The sequence below is a fragment of the Oncorhynchus mykiss genome, chromosome 1 (genome assembly GCF_057628025.1).
Source record: "Oncorhynchus mykiss isolate SJ-2025 chromosome 1, ASM5762802v1, whole genome shotgun sequence".
Lineage (NCBI taxonomy): Eukaryota > Metazoa > Chordata > Actinopteri > Salmoniformes > Salmonidae > Oncorhynchus > Oncorhynchus mykiss.
Window position 1 is genome coordinate 33,635,048 of NC_143022.1, and position 19,813 is coordinate 33,654,860.

General features: G+C 40.9%; 3 protein-coding genes across 3 annotated transcripts in view; 2 read left to right on the plus strand and 1 right to left on the minus strand.

The window, feature by feature from the left end:
- LOC110521304 (semaphorin-4B) overlaps window positions 1-4,916 on the plus strand; it is a 90,056-nt gene extending 85,140 nt beyond the window's left edge. Inside the window, exons 14-15 of the mRNA XM_021598780.3 lie at window positions 203-294; window positions 589-4,916. Coding sequence (XP_021454455.1) covers window positions 203-294; window positions 589-1,364 — 868 coding nt within the window. The 3' untranslated portion in view covers window positions 1,365-4,916. The remainder of the gene's footprint in view (window positions 1-202; window positions 295-588) is intronic.
- Window positions 4,917-5,587: 671 nt separating this feature from the next.
- On the plus strand, window positions 5,588-17,211 carry zgc:162879 (ras and EF-hand domain-containing protein). Its single transcript, XM_021598800.3, has 17 exons — window positions 5,588-6,633; window positions 6,807-6,956; window positions 9,432-9,522; window positions 9,971-10,066; window positions 10,270-10,347; window positions 11,904-12,019; window positions 12,119-12,187; window positions 12,406-12,487; window positions 12,599-12,663; window positions 12,757-12,952; window positions 13,037-13,147; window positions 15,561-15,714; window positions 15,800-15,881; window positions 16,031-16,145; window positions 16,314-16,427; window positions 16,513-16,589; window positions 16,672-17,211. Exons 1-17 carry the CDS (start codon window positions 6,320-6,322, stop codon window positions 16,772-16,774), a joined length of 2,013 nt encoding a protein of 670 aa, XP_021454475.2. The 5' UTR covers window positions 5,588-6,319; the 3' UTR covers window positions 16,775-17,211.
- Window positions 17,149-19,587, minus strand: LOC110521435 (small EDRK-rich factor 2). Its single transcript, XM_021598981.3, has 3 exons — window positions 18,584-19,587; window positions 17,858-17,963; window positions 17,149-17,722 (listed from the first exon to the last, which is right to left on the minus strand). The coding sequence occupies exons 1-3, from the start codon at window positions 18,696-18,698 to the stop codon at window positions 17,650-17,652; spliced, it is 294 nt and encodes a 97-aa protein (XP_021454656.1). The 5' UTR covers window positions 18,699-19,587; the 3' UTR covers window positions 17,149-17,649.
- Between the last annotated feature and the right edge of the window lie 226 nt (window positions 19,588-19,813).

Here is a 19,813-nt window from a genome sequence, read left to right on the forward strand (position 1 = left end):
TGACTGAAAACTTTCCAGAACATTTGACTACTCCAAAGAAAAAGTGACAATACAGGAAAATGTTCAATGCTGTCTGCTTACATGCTATATGTGCAGACTAACACTGTAGTCTGTCAAGACCATCTATGTGTAGATTGATAGTGCACGTTAGAGCTGTTCTGAGACACCCATTTCTCTGATTTACTGTTGTCTGTTTTCTCAGCCACTGGCAGCAGGATGTGGACGAGGCAGACACATCAGTTATCTGCAACAAGACACAGCCCAGCCCTCGCTTTGTTAAACCCCCACCCACACGTAAGTACGGTACCATACCATCTGCTCCTGCTGGACTAAATCCTTTCGGCTCTATACTGTACCACTGTGCTCTACTCCTGGACTGCTGCATTTAAATTAACATTTTGCTGACAATTTTATTCCAATATTCCCTTACCATCATTATTCGTACCCAGCTCATTTAATGTATTCCTTCTCAGCGCACTCCTACTCAGCTACCACAGTGATATAATAATGCAGTTTGTTCAAACTACCTGGGATGGACTTGCTTTCACAAATGAAAAATGAAAAAGCCCTTCCTTTTGTTGTCTGCAGGGATGTCTTCATGCCAGGTGATAATGATCCCAGCCAACACATTCAAAGTGCTGCCCTGTAAGCTGCGCTCCAACCTGGCTGAGAGGAAGTGGGAGTACAGTGAGGGTGCAGGTCACTTCCTGTACCCCAGTCCTGAGGGAGGTCTAGTGGTGGTGGCCCAGGCTGACAGACAGGAGACCTATGAGTGCTGGTCAGTGGAGGAGGGCTTCAGGCAACTCCTGGCCAACTACTGTGTGAGAGGTGAGGCCAGACAGGAGAGCACCACCCTGATCGGCCACTCACGCACCCCTCTGGTCCCCCAGGAGGAGCCAATCATCCTACCTGGAGAGACCCGCTCCCCACAGATCAACACCAAGACCTACTGGAACGAGCTGATCGTAGTGTGTGCCCTGCTGGGCTTCTCCCTGGTGGTCTTCTCCCTGTTTGTGGTCTATAGGAACCGTGACCGCATGAAGTCCATGCTGAAGGAGGGTGAGTGTCCTAACATGCAGCAAAAGAAACCCAGGATAGTGGGGAAGCCAGCAGAAAACTTGCCTCTGAATGGCAACAACACAGTTCCAGCATCTGTGTCAGACCACAAGGGTTACCAGACCCTCAATGACAACTACATCTGCAACACGCCGTCACATGAATGCTCATCACCAGACAACAGCAAGAGCTTCTCAGAGTCAGAGAAGAGGCCTCTGAACTTGAAGGAGAGCACTGTAGAGATCTCGCACACCTGCCCGCGGCCTCGGGTGAGACTGGGCTCAGAGATCAAAGACTCCATTGTGTGAGGACGGCTTTGATCAACTTGAGCAGGAGATAAAACTGTAATGCAGAGTGACTAACTTTGAACTGTAAGGAAAGAGGGGACTATAAGTGAATGAAAAGAAAAACACTAAAGGAGGGAACACTGAAAACCGCCAACCTCTTCGCAAAGAGGGACATTTCATCACACTGATTTTGCACATTTGTCTTTTTCATTTTGTCCCTATAGTCAGTTCTCATTTCCTTGTTCAGTGACTCTTCTTTCTCTAGTGCATCTGAAGCACAATGAAGAGAAGCAGATACAGATTGCCTTCAGACTATTGAAGCCGTGGAATTATGCTCATGGTGGGTATAGGACACATACAGCTGATATTGTCCTTCTGTAACAATTTGTATATGGTTTAGTCATGTTTGTATGCTTTGCCACTCAATCCGTCCAAATACTCTGTTGGCATTGTATTGAAAGTAGAGAGATACTCTATGGGTCAAGAACTGACCCTTAACTCTCCCACCTACATCCATAAGCATGGGCTTAGCCCTGCACTGAGACAGACTCAGTGCATGGATAGCAGTGGGATATACAACCTCGTATTCAAACATTAGATCATTAGGGCTATGACTTAGTTATAACAGCAATTTTTTACACCTTTATTTAACTAGGCAAGTCAGTTAAGAACAAATTCTTATTTACAAAGACGGTCTACCGGGGAACAGTGGGTTAACTGCCTTGTTCAGGGGTAGAACAACAGAGGTTTACCTTGTCAGCTCGGGGATTCAATCCAGCAACCTTTCGGTTACTGGCCCAACGCGCTAACCACTAGGCTACCTGCCGCCCCTATTAATTTAAGGCAGTTTAAACTGTACATAAACCTCAATGCAGCATAACCAGACAGGCATTAGAATGGTATCCACTGGTCAAGAGAAGGGCTAGCAGTACCAGAGAGACATGGAGAGGAACCAATGAGGAAGGAATGAAAGAGGTAGTGACCACCTGGAATGAGGTGAGGTTAAAACAGCACACAACAGAATAACATAACACTGGAGAGGTATTTTTGAGGTCCACTGCTCTGCTCCACCAGAGTGGCACAGATGGGGTTTGTAAGTCCCAAAGTATTGGAGGATATGGTGCCTAAGTTGTGTAAGATTGACATTCACAGGTTTGAAATGTACTCTTGACATTCGGGAAGACCCTAGACCAGGTATTAACATATTGTTCATTGTGGAGCAGACAGACTATGCAAAGCACATCATGTGAAGTGGGGTGAAAGGTCACACCGAAATCTGATCTTGAGACTGCAAGCACATTCTTAATTACAGAGAATGAGAGGCATACTCACATGCAATTTAGTATGCAAATGATTTTGAGCCATTTCTGTGTCATAGAGGCATGGGATGAGATAAAGACTATCACTAGGCCTGGAGTTGATGTAGCTAGGCTGAAGTCCCAGTGTAAATGGTTAATGACTAGTTCAGAGTGCCAGTCAGGAAATGATTCCTTCAATCCAAATTCAGTCACCAAGTTAAAGTGGGCTGAGACTATAAAAACCTGTTCACCACATTGTTTAGATAGCTCTGTTCTGGTCCTGTTATTCAGAAACCAGTAGACAGCAGAGTTTAGAAGAGCCAAAGGAAGAGTGGCAACAACAGAGAATCAGCCAGTGGGCTATGGAGCTCTTGGTGTCGTTGATGTGACACACCCAGAGGCAACCAAGCTCCTGCGTGTTAATTTATGTAAACAAAGTGATTGTTGTGCCAAAAATAACTTGTTTTTAAATCATGCATCTTCTGTTTTCATCCACAACTGTCATGTCAAATCAATGTCTTATGTTTAATGGGCCTGAATGATTCAGCATGTACTGTACCGAACAGTATGTTCTTAGGCATAACGTAGTGCATATGAAAGCTGTCATAGTTACAACCATCACCTCTGGTTTAATGACACTAATGACTGTAAAATGGGTTTTACTAACATGGAGCGAAAGGTCACACAGCAGTTATGGACCAGTCAATGGAGGAATGTGTGTGTTTAAAAAAAAACGACTATAGAAACCGATATTGTTAAAGTAATAAAACCTGGAGAATATTTGATCATCCAAAAGCAAGGGCTTTATTCAGCCATTACAATACCCAATAACAGGTATATGTTTTCAGCTGTTCATGATGGGAAATAAATAATAATTCTACATTTAAAATGAAAGAATATCAATTTCGTATTCCATAGATGTTGCTATGTCAGTGCAAAATTGTGGTAAATATGAACTCTTGCAACATTGTGTTGTGGAATGTGGTGATACAAGTATTCCAAAACTATTTCTAAGTAAAACTGTTTATTTAAGCTTATTCTAGATATTGAATTTTGTACAAGGGACAATTTTTAAAAAATGACAAAGTAGCTGTGCAAAAAGCATACTGCTAAAGGACTGCCATGTTGGCTGATTGTATATAATGTACATTTGTATTGTATTGGAGAAGACTGGTGAAAGTTGTATCATTGTGGTGAAAGTGCAGAACCAGCAAACACCTTGAGAATGCGTTGTTTTTGCACAGAATGTTGGAAAGACTTAGTTTGGGATACAAATTAGGATTTTGTTGAATTATGTATTAGGTTTTCAATTTATTTTTTCATGCCTTTTAAGCAAAGTTAAAGAATTGAGTTGTACATCTTGGGATACTAAATGTGTTCTCCTGTCTTTGTGACATTAATTAATCACATGGATAACCTGGTAGCAGCAGCAGCATCACCTGCATGATATGTACGACAGAATAGACTGTAGGACTCTACTGGGCATGCCCAACAATACAATTACAACACTTTGAGTGAATTCCTTTTAGATTATGGCCAGTATCAGTACAACAACTCTGTTAGAATGGCTTCAACTTCAGTCACAATGTATTTCTGTGTTGACACTATTGCAAACACCTGTATATGGAATTATAGTCTCAACCTGTACAGAAATCCCATACTGGTAAGGTCTGCACAACACTTGTGAACTCCATCAGGGTTTCAATGACTCCAATTGTAACAAAGATGGGAGGAGAAGAAGTTGAAACATTGTCTTGACAACTGAACATTTCATGATTATTTTTTATTTTGTGACAAAGATTGCAAGTGAAGAAATGACAGCTTGGATCAGATGAGTAAAGTTATCTAAACTCAATAATACATTAGCCGAATGCAGAACAAAATCAGCCTGAATATCTAGCATAATAGGTTCAGACAAGCAGCATATAAATCTCTTGTTTGATCACTGCTCCAAATGAATAGACACTTACATAAGATTTGAGACTGCTGTTATAAGCTCCTACTGAGTTGCAGTAAGGCACCTCTGTTAGTTGAAGAACCACTTCAGCCAAGCCTTCTAATTGTGACAGTGTAACAAGTTTCTCTGACTCATGTCAACATGTCTTGTAAGTTTGTATGTTAAAATGCTTTGTAAATTGAGCTGCCAATGTAAAAAGCTCTTGTGAACTGTATTTTTTTAATATTATACATCACTACTGTTTCAGTTGTTTTTATTGTTCTGTACATAAAAGCACTTTATTTACATTTTTTTTTAAATAAAGATAAATGGATACAATTAGTTTCCTATATGGTTCATGAACTCTATAGTTGTAATACCACATGAAATTAGAGAATAACCTCAATTTAGACAGGATCCAGGACACAAGTTGTGCTTGTCACATTGCTGCACTTGATTATGAAGCAATACACCAATCAAACAAATGTTCAAAATCTGTCTATATCATAAAGGTTCAGTCATTGCTAAACGGATACAAATACTGTATTGGTGTAAGAAGTAGTTCCAGACTTGCCTGATTCTGCTCTTACACTGCCCCTGTGTGGCCACAATATTATCAACAACTTTCAGAAGATTTATTGTAATGTAAAAAGGGATTTCTGTCGTTACAGTAAGGAATGTTGGTATTGGTATGTTCTTTAAAAGCAGTATGTGTGAGCCATTTTTATCCCCTCTGTTCTTTGATTAGTAAAATGTTAACAGTGACTGTGTCTTCTGTCAACACATTAGTCACATTAAGGTGGAGCACAGCGTTTCGCTGACGCATTCCACCAGACTCAAATAAAAACATGCAAAGAAGAGCGCGGAAAGTTCCTGTTGAACTTGTTCAGTCTTTTTTTTTTATGTGAGCCTAATTCTTGCATTATCATGTAAAACAAATAAGCTAATAGTGTAGTTCTGTGTTTTTTTAGTAGTGGTGTTTCTGTCGCAGTAGTAAAAATAAGTATGGCTAGGGATATCACATGGTAGGGTGGAGTTAATTACTGAGTATGCGTACAGTGTAACAATGGCAGGCAGGCAAGTATTCTTGATAAAGAGTGCAGTCCACACCTGAAAGGAAAATAGTCTACTTTGGTGTCATAGGTAGAATCCTTGCCACATCCTAGCAATGAATATACAATTATTCTCCACCCCTGTGCAAATACATCATATACTATTTGAAAATATTGAGATACATTTCATTTAAATATTTTATATGAGTGTTTTATACATGTAAATTGTGTATTTTGTTTAAACTTTATTTGTGATACCTACATCCACTCAATAAAAAATAAAGTATGTGTGTTGCATGACAACGTGTACAAACACTGACATTTTTAACAACAGTAAAAAATAAAAAAATTGCCAAGTACAGGTGACGCACATTCTCAGTCTGATGTCTTGGCCCCAGCGCTGTCACGCCCATTTCAGGCAGGCTAAGCCAATCAGTGGCTTTTTGATTGTACAGCAAGTCTCCCGGTGAATATAGTTATCATTCGCGTGGGAAAAGTATTACTGCCTTCATCACTTCATACTGACGGGCTAAAATTCTGATCACTGGTGCGGGATAAGGTTACACAAATAAAGGTGGGGATCAAATGGTCACGTATTGCACCTGTTGCTAGCCTATCTTTTTTATTTTACACAAGGCTTTATTTCCCAAGGCGGACTTCATGTAACTTTTAAACTCGAAATACGAAGTCATGGACAAACCCAGCCTCCAGAGACTGTTTTCAGCGTGTGACATTAATAAATCTGGTGTGATTGAATACGAAGACTTTACAGTTGTTTGTCGAGAGCTGAATGTGCCTGAAGACGAAATCAAAACTTTATTCAACAAATTCGGCGCTAGTGAAGATGGATGTATTAATTACAGCAATTTTTCATCACGGTTTCAAGAGGTTTCAGAAACATTGAATTTGGCCTCTTTTGGAGCGTCTCCTCAAAGTCAAGGGACTTCTCCCTGGGAAGAGTTCCAGAGCAGGATGGACGATGCAACCGGTCTCCTCTCAGGAAGGTAAATCTGGTGGTGGGTGTCAATTGTTTGACAGAAAGTTGCACCTGCTATTACAGCTCTTACAGTAGACTGTGGGTGTAATATGTAGATGTTCGTTCTGCGTTCATCCCTCTGTTTTTATAACTTATGTCAAATGTAGAAATGATGGTTATCCATAATCTTTCATCTTTCAGACTGCGGGATCAGTTGGCTGAACTTCACCAAGCCATGTACATCTCAGAACCTTTGTTGTTGCAACAATATGAGGGACTTGTCGATGCTCTTGTCAGTGAAAGCAAGGACCACAGGCTTGAGAGTGAGCAGCTGGAAACCAGTTTGAGAAGGTAGGGATTGTGTCATAGCAGCATCTCTTGGCTCAGATTCGTCAATAAGAGGAGAACAATATATTGAGAAACAATCTACCAAACTATATTGTCTGAATTATGTTCTCTTCACGAATGGAACAAATTTCTATATCAGTTAACTTTGTCATTTGCCTGTTTGTGTTACCAAAAACACAATGTAGTGTTTATGTTGTGGGATATCCATGCAACGATGTTTCAATCAAGATCAGGCTTGGGCTATTAATCAGTTAACATTTACAACATTTGAGTATTTGTTGCGCCAGTATGCTTCCCACAGTAAGGTTATTATAATCAGACACAATTGCATGTTGTGAACACTTTGGAATTACCTGGATTTCTGCATAAATTGGTCGTCAAATTTGATCTGATCTTCATCTAAGTCACAACAATATACACACATAGTGTGCTTAAACTAATAGCACACAAATTATTGTATTTTTCTTGTCTATATTGAATACATCATTTAAACATTCACAGTGTAGGTACAGAAAAGTATGTGAACCGCTAGGCTAATGACTTCTCCATAAGCTGTCAGGAGTCAGCTAACCTGGAGTCCAGCCTTGCCCTATAAAAAACACTCTCAAAATTTGAGTTTGCTATTCACAAGAAGCATTGCCTGATGTGAACCATGCCTCGAACAAATAAGATCTCAGAAGACCTAAGATTAAGAAGTGTTGACTTGCATAAAACTGGAAAGGGTTACAAAAGTATCTCTAAAAGCCTTGATGATCATCAATTGTCTATAAATGGAGAAAGTTCAGCACTGTTGCTACTCTCCCTAGGAGTGGCTGTCCTGCAAAGATGACTGCAAGAGCACAGCGCAGAATGCTCAATGAGGTTAAGAAGAATCCTAGTGTCAGCTAAGGACTTACAGAAATTTCTGGAATATGCTAACATCCCTGTTGACAAGTATACGATACGTAAAACACTAAACAAGAATGGTGTTCATGGGAGGATACCACGGAAGAACCCACTGCTGTGCAAAAAAAACATTGCTGCATGTCTGAAGTTTGCAAAAGTGCACCTGGATGTTCCACAGTGCTACTGGCAAAATATTCTGTGGACAGATGAAACTACAGTTTAGTTGTTTGGAAGGAACACACAACACTATGTGTAGAGAAAAAAAGGCACAGAACACCAACATCAAAACCTCATCCCAACTGTAAAGTATGGTGGAGGGAGCATCGTGGTTTGGGGCAGCTTTGCTGCCTCAGGGCCTGGACAGCTTGCTATCATCGGCGGAAAAATAATTTCAGACGTTTATCAAGACATTTTGCAGGGTTATGTTATGTTAGGCTATCTGTCCGCCAATTGAAGCTCAACAGAAGTTGGGTGATGCAACAGGACAACGATCCAAAACACAGAAGTAAATCAACAACAGAATGGTTTGAACAGAAGAAAATACACCTTCTGGAGTGGCCCAGTCAGAGTCCTGACATCAACCCGATTTGAGATGCTGTGGCATGACCTCAAGAGAGCAGTTCATACCAGACATACCATGAATATTGCTGAACTGAAACAGTTTTGAAAAGAGGAATGGTCCAAAACTCCTCCTGAACGTTGCGCAGGTCTGATCCTCAACTACAGAAACGTTTGGTTGAGGTTATTGCTGCCAAAGGAGGGTCAACAAGTTATTAAATTCAAAGGCTCGCATACTTTTCCATCCTGCACTGTGAATGTTTACACTGTGTGTTCAATAAAGACATGAAAACGTATAATTGTTTGTTATTGGATTAAGCATACTGTGTTTGTCTATTGGTGTGACCTAGATGAAGATCAAGTCAAATTTTATGACCAATTTATGCAGAAATCCAGGTATTTCCAAAGGGTTCACATACTTTTTCTTGCCACTGTAGATGGGGTGGAGTTGCTTTCACGGTTCGGAGGCTGCATTTCTTGATAGGGATGACATTTCTCACCCAAGGAAGTACTCTTAAATGAGTTGCTGGTCTTGTTCACCCCATTTTCCACTTGTAAACCTAGTTATCCCTTTTTTATATTTCCATTTAGGCCTAATCTTAACCCTTATGCAAATGAATGTGCCTGTAAGAATGTTTGCTAATCAGTGGTGAGACGTGCTGTATTTTGATTCATTCAATCTCACACTGCAAATCTCAGTCTTGTGCACCTGTGGTATTTTCCTCCTAGGGGCCCTCATGAGTCTCTTGACTGGCTGGACCAAGTGCTGTCACTTTTTATTATGATAAAACACATTTAACTGAATAGTGTCCCGCCCGCTCAAAGTTCACCACTAGATGAAAACCAAAAGGTGTTGTTCTGTGTGCTGTGTTGCTGCTGTGTTTGAAGATGTGTTATTGCTTGCAAACCGTGCCTCACCTTCACCTTATATTCTGACTCATCACTTTCGCTGGACTAGTGTTTGGGCAGTTGTTTTGCATTTGATGAACAACCAGGGCAGACATGTAAATGGTATGTACCTCTGTGTGCCGACAGAACAGAGGAGCTGAACACCAGTCAGTTGACAGAGCTGGAGGAGGACATGCAGCAGCAGCTTGCCTGTGTAGAGGTCAGGGTGAGAGAAGAGGTAAGTGATGTATTATGAGGACTTAGTTACTACAGTATATTCTACACATTGTGCTAGAAATAAAACATGTAATTCACTCTCATCAAGTATTTAAGAACTAAAAACAAACAAAGCAAGCTAAGTCATTAAAAAGGCATTGGTGTCATTGAAAACATACCTTAGAAAATGTTTATAATTTTTTTTTTTTTTTAAATGGTGAGAAAAAGTTTAATATAATAGACTTGGGCAAATAGTTTGTTGGAAATTAAGATTAAACTGTTTAATTTCAAGAGGGGCCTCGGCACAGGTGTTTATCCGCATATTTGTGGTAGGGGAAGTACCTTTTAGAGAAGGGAGAGCAGTTAGCTCAAACTCTCACAAAGGCCCCTTTCTACAGTTTTGTGAAAGCCCCTCTTTTAGGTCAGAGCCAATGAGCAAAGTTGTCTCTCCTTGGGTTTCTTGTCTGTAGGAGCATAAGAGAATGGAGGGAGTCATGGCGGCACTCCAGAGAAGGCATGAGAATGAGGTGGCAGACCTGCATACTGTTATGGACAGGTTGTTAAAGGTAGGTGTCATCTATTTGAAACAGGTTTTGTGACATATTTCATCTATTGACCTATTATTGTTGGTGTTGAAAGGTTATTTAATCTTTCCCTAGGATTGCCACGCTTATGTTTGCAGTACTTTATTTAGCTAGATTCATGCAGTCTTAATTGTGAATATGATTTCAATTGATGCTTAATCTTAATTGAAACCTTTTCATTGTAGTCTCAAGGGGAATCTGAACTCAACAGTTCCAGGCAGGATGTTGACAAACTACAGAACCAAATAAGTGAACTGACTCAGGTACGTTGGATCAAATAAACAACTGGATCTTGAGTCTCATTCGGAAAGTATTCAGACCCCTTGACTTTTTCTAAATGTTGCTACGTTACAGCCTTATTCTGAAATAAGCCTTACTCAGTACTTTGTTGAAGAGCCTTTGGCAGCGATTACAGCCTAGTCTTCTTGGGTATGACGCTACAAGCTTGGCACACCTGTATTTGGGGAGTTGCTCCCATTCTTCTTTGCAGATCTTCTCAAGCTCTGTCTGGTTGGATAGGGAGCATCACTGCACAGCTATTTTCAGCCCTCCAGAGATGTTCGATCAGGTTCAAGTCCGGGCTTTGGCTGGGCCACTCAAGGACATTCAGAGACTTGTCCCAAAGCCACTCCTGCATTTTCTTGGCTGTGTGCTTAGGGTCATTGTCCTGTTGGAAGGTGAACTTTCGCCCCAGTCTGAGGTCCTATGTGCTCTAGAGCAGGTTTTCATCAAGGTTATGTACTTTGCTCTGTTAAATTTTCCTCGATCCTGACTAGTGGCAGTCCCTGGCAGTCCCTGTGACAGTGACAGCCACTGGCAGTCCCTGCCACTGAAAAATATCCCCAGAGCATGATGCTGCGACCACCATGCTTCACCATAGGGATAGTGCCAGGTTTTCTCCAGATTTGGCATTCAGGCCAAAGAGTTCAATCTTGGTTTCATCAGACCAGAGTATCTTGTTTCTCATGGTCTGCGAGTCCTTTAGGTGCCTTTTGGCAAACTCCAAGGGGGCTGACATGTGGCTTTTACTGAGGAATGGCTTCCATCTGGCCACTCTACTATAAAGGCCTGATTGGTGGAAGGCTACAGAGATGGTTGTCCTTCTGAAAGGTTCTCCCATCTCCACAGAGGAACTCTGGAGCTCGGTCAGAGTGACCATCAGGTTGTTGGTCACCTTCCTGACCAAGGTCCTTCTCCCCCGATTGCTCAGTTTGACCGGAGGCCAGCTCTAGGCAGAGGCTCGGTGGTTCCAAACTTCTTCAATTTAAGAATGATGGAGGCCACTGTGTTCTTGGGGACCTTCAATGCTGCGGAACTTTTTTGGTACCTTTCCCCAGATCTGTGCCTCGACACAATCCTGTCTTGGAGCTCTAAGGTTGAATGAATTTTCCGAATAGCCTGGTTTTTGCTCTGACATGCACTGTCAACTGTGGGACCTTATATAGACAGGTGTATGCCTTTTCAAAATCATGTCCAATCAATTGAATTTACCAAAAGTGGACACCAATCAAGTTGTCGAAACATCTCAAGGATGATCAATGGAAACAGGATGCACCTGAGCTCAATTTCGAGTCTCATAGCAAAGGGTTTGAATACTTATGTAAATAAGTTTATTTTTTATATTTGCTAAAATTTCTTCATCTGTTTTGTCATTGGCTATTGTGTGTGCATTTTATTATTTAATCCATTTTAAAATAAGGCTGTAACATAACAACAATGTGGAAAAAGGGAAGGGGTCTGCAAACTTTCCGAATGCCCTGAACGTTATTTCCTGTGCACTTTCCAGTAATGTTGTACATATTACATTATGTATCCTCAGGAAAAGGAGCAGTTACGGACTTCTCTCTTCAAAGCGCAGACAAACATCTCCATTCTGCAGGTAGAGATGGACAAGCTGAAGAACATGTATGCAGACCAGAAACTTCAGCATGAGAGGTGAGATCACCGACTTCACGTTCAGGTCCAATGGATCAAGTCCAACTCAGTAAATACAGACTAGTTGATAAGAAATGTTGTATTTGGTTATTTTCACAGAGAAAGCGATGAACTGAAAAAGATGGTTATTGAATACCAGTCTTACTCCAGTCACATTGAAATTCTCCAGTAAGTCTGTCTGACCCGATTGTTCATTAGTACAGTATGTCCTTTCATGATTGTTTTTGTTGTATCGTAGTCAAGCATAGCTTTGAGTCATGCATGCACATCCGTGCAGTGCACACCATATGCTCATTGTAATGAACGCTGACTCTACTCTAAAGGTGGCAGGCTAAAAGATTAGTTAAGCATCTGAAATGTTCTCTACATTGACTCCTTCCTATTAGGGCCATGAACAAAAAGCTGTATGACAGCAATGATGGCTTGCGCTCTGCCTTAGTCAACGATGTGGCATCGAGTAAAAGGAGGGTAAGTTTGGTTGTTTTCACTCAAGATAAAGAAGACTCACATTACCCCTGTATAAATGTAAATATAAAACATTTATAAGGCATTTAGTGTTACAAATCTTCCTCCCCACAGCTGTCCCCCAACAATGAAATCCCAGCTCGAAGAATGAAGCCAGTTCGACAAAGCACGCTTATAAAGTACACATACTATATTCTTATCCAAGAAATCTGGACCTATTAATTGACCACTTAACTAATGTTTACATTTTTTCATCCCTATGTTGTGTCCAGTTCAGAGGGAGCACACACAACTGTAGGATCCAGTAAAACGACCAACTCCCATGTAGCCAGCTGGGCTGATACATACCCGGACAGCGGCGTGTCCTTGCCTATGGACACTACTGAAAGCTCAGGCAGCGAGTCTGACAGTGATGACTCTACAGAAACAGTACACCACAGTTATTCATATGTGCCCTCAGACATTGAGGTAAGGGTAACTACAAGGGTTGACCAACTATTTTATTAGTACGTTTCACATTCTAATACATGAATGTACCTATTTCTGCACCAGATATCAGATGTGAAATTGGAAGCAAGTCAGGCAATACTGTCTGTAGCTCCCAGCAAAGCTAGTTCCATTGCGTCATCCATCCGGAGACGCTTGTCTGCTTTCCCAATGAAGGTAAGGCTTTGAGCTGAGGTGCTCAGTTTTGAAGCACAGTAAGACATTGTGTAGGGAGGCTTATGTGGAATTGGTATATGCTGGTTCACTCCAGACTTGACTGCCCTTGACCAGCACAAAAACATCCTGTGGCGTACTGCATTAGCATCGAATAGCCCCCACGATATGCAACTTTTCAGGGAAGTTAGGAACCAATATACACAGGCAGTTAGGAAAGCAAAGGCAAGCTTTTTCAAACAGAAATGTGCATCCTGTAGCACAAACTCCAAAAATGTCTGGGGCACAGTAAAGTCCATGGAGAATAAGAGCACCTCCTTCTAGCTGCCAACTGCACTGAGGCTAGGAAACACTGTCACCACTGATAAATCTACGATAATCGAGAATTTCAATAAGCATTTTTCTACGGCTGCCACTACCCCGGTCAACAGCAATGCACCCCCCACAACAACTTGCACAAGCCTCCCCCACTTCTCCTTCACCCAAATCCAGATAGTTAATGTTCTGAAAGAGCTGCAAAATCTGGACCCCAACAAATCAGCTGGGCTAGACAATCTGGACCCTATCTTTCTAAAATGATCTGCCGCAATTGTTGCAACCCCTATTACTAGCCTGTTCAACCTCTTTCGTATCATCTGAGATCCCTAAAGATTGGAAAGCTGCCGCGGTCATCCCCCTCTTCAAAGGGGGAGACACATTAGACCCAAACTGTTATAGACCTATATCCATCCTGCCCTGCCTTTTCTAAAATCTTCGAAAGCCAAGTTAACAAACAGATCACTGATCATTTCGAATCCCACCATACCTTCTCCGCTATGCAATCTGGTTTCCGAGCTGGTCATGGGTGCACTTCAGCCACGCTCAAGGTCCTAAATGATATATCTGCCATCGATAAAAGACAATACTGTGCAGCCGTCTTCATTGACCTGGCCAAGGCTTTCAACTCTGTCAATCACTGCATTCTTATCGGCAGACTCAAGAGCCTTGGTTACTCAAATGACTGCCTCGCCTGGTTTACCAACTACTTCTCAGATGGAGTTCAATGTGTCAAATCGGAGGGCCTTTTGTCCGGACCTCTGGCAGTCTCGTATGGGGGTGCCACAGGGTTCAATTCTCAGGCCGACTATTTTCTCTGTATACATACATCAATGTCGCTCTTGCTGCTGGTGATTCTCTGATCCACTTCTACACAGACGACACCATTCTGTATACTTCTGGCCCTTCTTTGGACACTGTGTTAACTAACCTCCAGATGAGCTTCTATGCCTTACAACACTCCTTCCGTGGCCTCCAACTACTCTTAAATGCAAGTAAAACTAAATGCATGCTCTTCAACTGATTGCTGCCCTTGCCCACCCACCATCACTACTCTGTACGGTTCTGACTTAGAATATGTGGACAACTACAAATACCTAGGTGTTAGACTGTAAACTCTCCTTCCAGACTCACATTAAGCATCTCCAATCCAAAATTAAATCTAGAATCGGCTTCCTATTTCGGAACAAAGCCTCCTTCACTCATGCTGCCAAACATACCCTCGTAAAACGGACTATCCTACCGATCCTTGGCTTCGGCGATGTCATTTACAAAATAGCCTCCAACACTACTCAGCAAATTGGATGTAGTCTATCACAGTGCCATCCGTTTTGTCACCAAAGCCCCATATACCACCCACCACTGCGACCTGTATGCTCTCGTTGGCTGGCCCTCGCTTCATATTTGTCGCCAAACCCACTGGCTCCAGGTCATCTATAAGTTTTTGCTAGGTAAAGCCCCACCTTATCTCAGCTCACTGGTCACCACAGCAGCACCCATCCGTAGCACGCACTCCAGCAGGTATATTTCACTGGTCATCCCCAAAGCCAACTTCTCCTTTGGCCGCCTTTCCTTCCAGTTCTCTGCTGCCAGTGACTGGAACGAATTGCAAAAATCACTGAAGCTTGAGTCTTATATCTCCCTCACTAACTTTAAGCATCAGCTGTCAGAGCAGCTTACCAATCATTGCACCTGTACACAGCCCATCTGTAAATAGCCCACCCAACTACCTCATCCCGATATTATTTTTTTTGCTCCTTTGCACCCCAGTATCTCTACTTGCACATTCATCTTCTGCACACATCACTCCAGTGTTAATGCTAAATTGTAATTATTTGGCCACTATGGCCTATTTATTGCCTTACCTCCCTAATCTTACTACATTTGCACAACACTGTATATAGATTTTTCTATTGTGTTATTGACTGTACGTTTGTTTATCCCATGTGTAACTGTGTTGTTTGTATCGCTTTGCTTTATCTTGGCCAGGTCACAGTTGTAAATGAGAACTTGTTCTCAACTGGCCTACCTGGTGAAGTAAAATAAAAATATGGCATCTTTTTTATTTTCCATAACCTAAGTAATGCTACTTGGTCCTCAGCAAACAGAAGCAGACCTTGTTGACACTGGTGGCCCTGAGTGCCCTGGTCCCATGTACCGGTTAGTTTTGGCGGGAGATGCAGGATCAGGGAAGTCCAGCTTTCTATTGCGGTTGAGTCTCAATGAGTTCAGGGGAGATATTCAGACGACGTTGGGTAAGTACATGTACAGTACATTTTTAGTAGTTGTAGAATAAATGCAGAAAGTGCATTGCTGTTTCCATTACAATGTTGTTCTTAGGAGTTGATTTCCAAATCAAGAAGATGTTGGTGGATGGAGAAAAAACAAACCTCCAGATATGGGATACTGCTGGACAAGAGAGGTATGTTTCTGTACATTGACATACTAAAAGCCTTATCAAAGTTGTTTCATAATGTGTCTTTGATGATGTGGCTGTTAATCTGAAGTGCTTGAAGATTCCAAATGATCATGTAATATCAAAAACTAAATGGGATTTCCCTATTACTGTAGGTTCCGCAGTATTGCCAGGTCTTATTTCCGTAAAGCCCATGGAGTCTTACTGCTGTATGATGTCACTTCTGAAAGCAGCTTCCTTAATGTCAGAGAGTGGATGGACCAGATTCAGGTAACAATCACAGTGGATGGGTTTTATGGTCCTTGAGATAATAAAAACTTGGAATGGCTTGCCAAAATAATGGTTGTTTATATTTCAGTTTGAGACCATAATGTATGTTTCTGTTATTACACATAAATCAGGAACTTAGTGAAAAACAAAGTGCCCTTGTTATCCCAGGAATCCACAGATGAGCAACTCCCAATGTGTGTGATTGGGAATAAAGTGGACCTGCGGGAAGATCGACCGGAGGGAAGCTGTGTCAGCACTGTTGATGGGGAAAGGCTGGCAAGGGTACAATCTCCTTTACCAGTCAAAATAACAGCTGTTCATGGGTCCATCAAATAACTATTAAATCACAATATTACATGTGTTTCAGACATACAATGCCCTGTTCTGTGAAACTAGTGCTAAAGAGGGAACTAATATAGTGGAGGCAGTACTTCACCTGGCCAGGTAAGAATCTTAAATCTTCCCATCCACTCCCTACCACAAATACCTAAACTATAACTGAGCTCTTACCATTTTTTCCTAACAGAGAAGTTAAGAAAAATGTGAAACTGAGACGGCAATCAGAGTCACAGGTGAAGTTGAGTTTAAGCAGTTCAAAGAAAGCTCTGACCAACTGCTGCAGAGTATAACCATGGAGGCCCATCACTTCATCATATGGAATGCATCTGACTGGAGAGTTGGGAGGATGGAGACAATTTTAGCACCACAGCTGGTCATTGCGAACTTGTCATGCAGAGCTGTTTTGTGTAACAAATCTCCTGAGATTACTGTAGATATGTCTAATTCATATTTTAAATTTAATCAAAGTAATGGCACATAACTGACCTGGAGCATGTAGATCTCCAGAGATGTTTAATGAATGTATTTGAATGGGACGTGTACGGCTCCTAAATAGTTTGCATATATCCGTTGTACACATCAGGAATTTACTGTATTCAGAAAGGCTCAGTTGAAACTACAATGCTAATGATGTGGTTAGAAACAAGTACATTTTACAATGGGGTGCTTTCAGTATTTATGTCAGCTGATTTTATTTGTTTTAATTGAATAAACTTTCTGTACAGAGGTGTGTGGTATAATTTGTTAGATTAAAGTTCCCCATATTGAATCTTTCATTAGTTTATTTGATTAATCTTACAGCACTGCATATGTTCATCCTCAATATAAAAGCAATAAACATGGTATAGAAACCATAAACCACTAGTTGTGTAACAATCTAGATGAGGAAATACAAAAATACAAGCTTTTTTGTAATTCCAAGTAGTGGAGTTTGAAATTCCTGCTCTTTACATTGTAAATACTGATTAACATTCGACCTGTGTATTGAAATAGGCATACGCATTAGTCCTTATTCATTTCCCAAACTATACTGTACCACCACCACAAAATATTACAAACTGGTTCTAAACCCCAGATTATGGGACAAAAGCAAGACCTGGTCATCATTCAATAATGGGTAACATCTGGGTATCTGAGAATAGTTGTGATTGGGCTCTGTATCCTGCTATTTGGCTTTCTCGTCGGCCGGCTTAGGGTCATTGGCTTTTTTCTGCTTCTGTTGCATTATCTCTGCATCCCTAAAGAAGACAGACAAAACAAATTGTTAAACCAAATAAAAACGAAATGCATGTTAAAAACGTGTCCTGGTTTCAGTGAAAGATTCTCACCTGTATACCAGGAGAACTTCCTAAAAGCCAATATTAGTGACTTACCTCAGCTTCCTCGCAGCTGCAGACATGCCATCATCAGCCTTCTTTCCCTTGTCATTCCCTTGTTTTTTGGCATTTCTAGCACGAGCAAGGTCACGCTGATTCCCCCCTGCAAAGAAATCGATTTGAAAGACCCAGGTGAGGAGAGTACAGTTGCAGAGTCATTGCTTATGTCTTACATTTTAAAGAATTCCTTAAAACCAAGCATCATTAGCTAGTGGCCATCTACAGCCCTGTATTGATCGTTTGGTAACGTAACTGGCTAGATAAAACAGTTAACGAATGGATAAGACGAAAATAACTGTTTAATCGATAAATATGCGTACGTACAAGGCTAGGCAACTGCTTAGCCTGGTTTGTTATTGTGCGTGGCACTTCACGGGCCTAGACAGTTAACGTTAGCTCGCTAACTAGCTAACGTTACGTTAACTACAAATCAGATCCTTCTTACCAGCTAATAATGAAAAAAATATACATTTCATAGCACTAAAACAAATGTGTATGGTAACAGAAAACCATGTTACACTATACTTTCTAGTTAGCTATATTAACTTGTTTTTTTTTCACTTATCCAGTTCAAACATAGATCGCTAACGTTAGCTACCTAGCATTGATTGTCTCTGATTTTATTTATTTAAAACAGCAAAGCGCGATACGTAGCTAGCTAAGCTACCAACGAGCACAACTTTAGCTTAGTAGCTAGTAAATAAAATATAGCAATATACTCACTTGTCATGTTGTTGTTTCTAGGTAAACGGTCTGGAGAAGGCTGCCAAGCCTGCCAGCTGTGCACCGACAATATTCGATTTACTTTACTGCGACTGAACGCGTTAATACGAGACATCGCGAGAGTAGCGGTATTCTTGTAGTTGACGTCTGCATAATGTCAGTACTTTATGCCGCATTAAAAACAACTGGGAACTCGGAAAATACAGGAACAAATGATGACGTTAGTGATCTTCAGGTCAGAAAGTAGGAGCTCTAGAAAGAGGCCCGAGTTCGCGAATTGGAAGACCGTTCAAATATATTTTTTCCAGTTGAAGCTCGTTTTTTCCGAGTTCCCAGTTGATTTGAACACACTGAGGTCGGAAGAGTTACCAGTTGTTTTGACGCGACAATAGAGCCCCACAGTGGGGAAATGGTTCCAATCTTTTTCCCACCATTTGTTTTCATAACAATGTAAATATATCTTAGACAAGATGACTTTAATCAACATATTCAACTCTACTCTCAGATTCGAAAATGCTAATTTGCATGGAAATAGACATCACGTCAACTAGCTGCTAATTTTGCTAGCAGGTATTGTCAATTTAAAACTTGCACAAGACAGTTCACAGAATTGTCCATTAAATAAATGTCGCCAATGTATTCATTACGAAATTTAGCTAACATTAGATAATAAATAAAGGTTAAATAAAAATAATTAATCCAGATATTCTTACTTTTGACTCGATTCGGCAGTCTCATCCAGATCATCATGGCATTTGTAGTTGTTTATGATAGCCATATTAGCAGCTAATTAGCATTTCATTTTGGGAGGGTAAATGCAGGCGAATATATTGATTAAAGTCACCTTGTCCTAGAGAGATTTACACGGTTATCAAAACATCACGCCAGGGTAAGCCTACACCTTCAAACACAGCCCTTATTTGAAGTGTTTCTAAAATCCCCTATGGGAAAAATGTATGGTGGAAAAGAACAATTTCCTTGTTTGACCACTAGTTGTTATGGTTATTATGACTCATACCGTGATAATCAATAAAAGTACTATAACACCTAAAAATGCTAAATTGTATCAATGATTTGAATTCCCCAGTGGCTTTTGAAGATTATGAAATATCATAAATATACTACATTCTTTAACAAAAAATAACCAAAGAGATTATGTTACGGTGGTTGGCAGGCTACTTGACTGTAAAATAACTGTATAAATAGCTTCAAATTATGTTGGAAAACTTG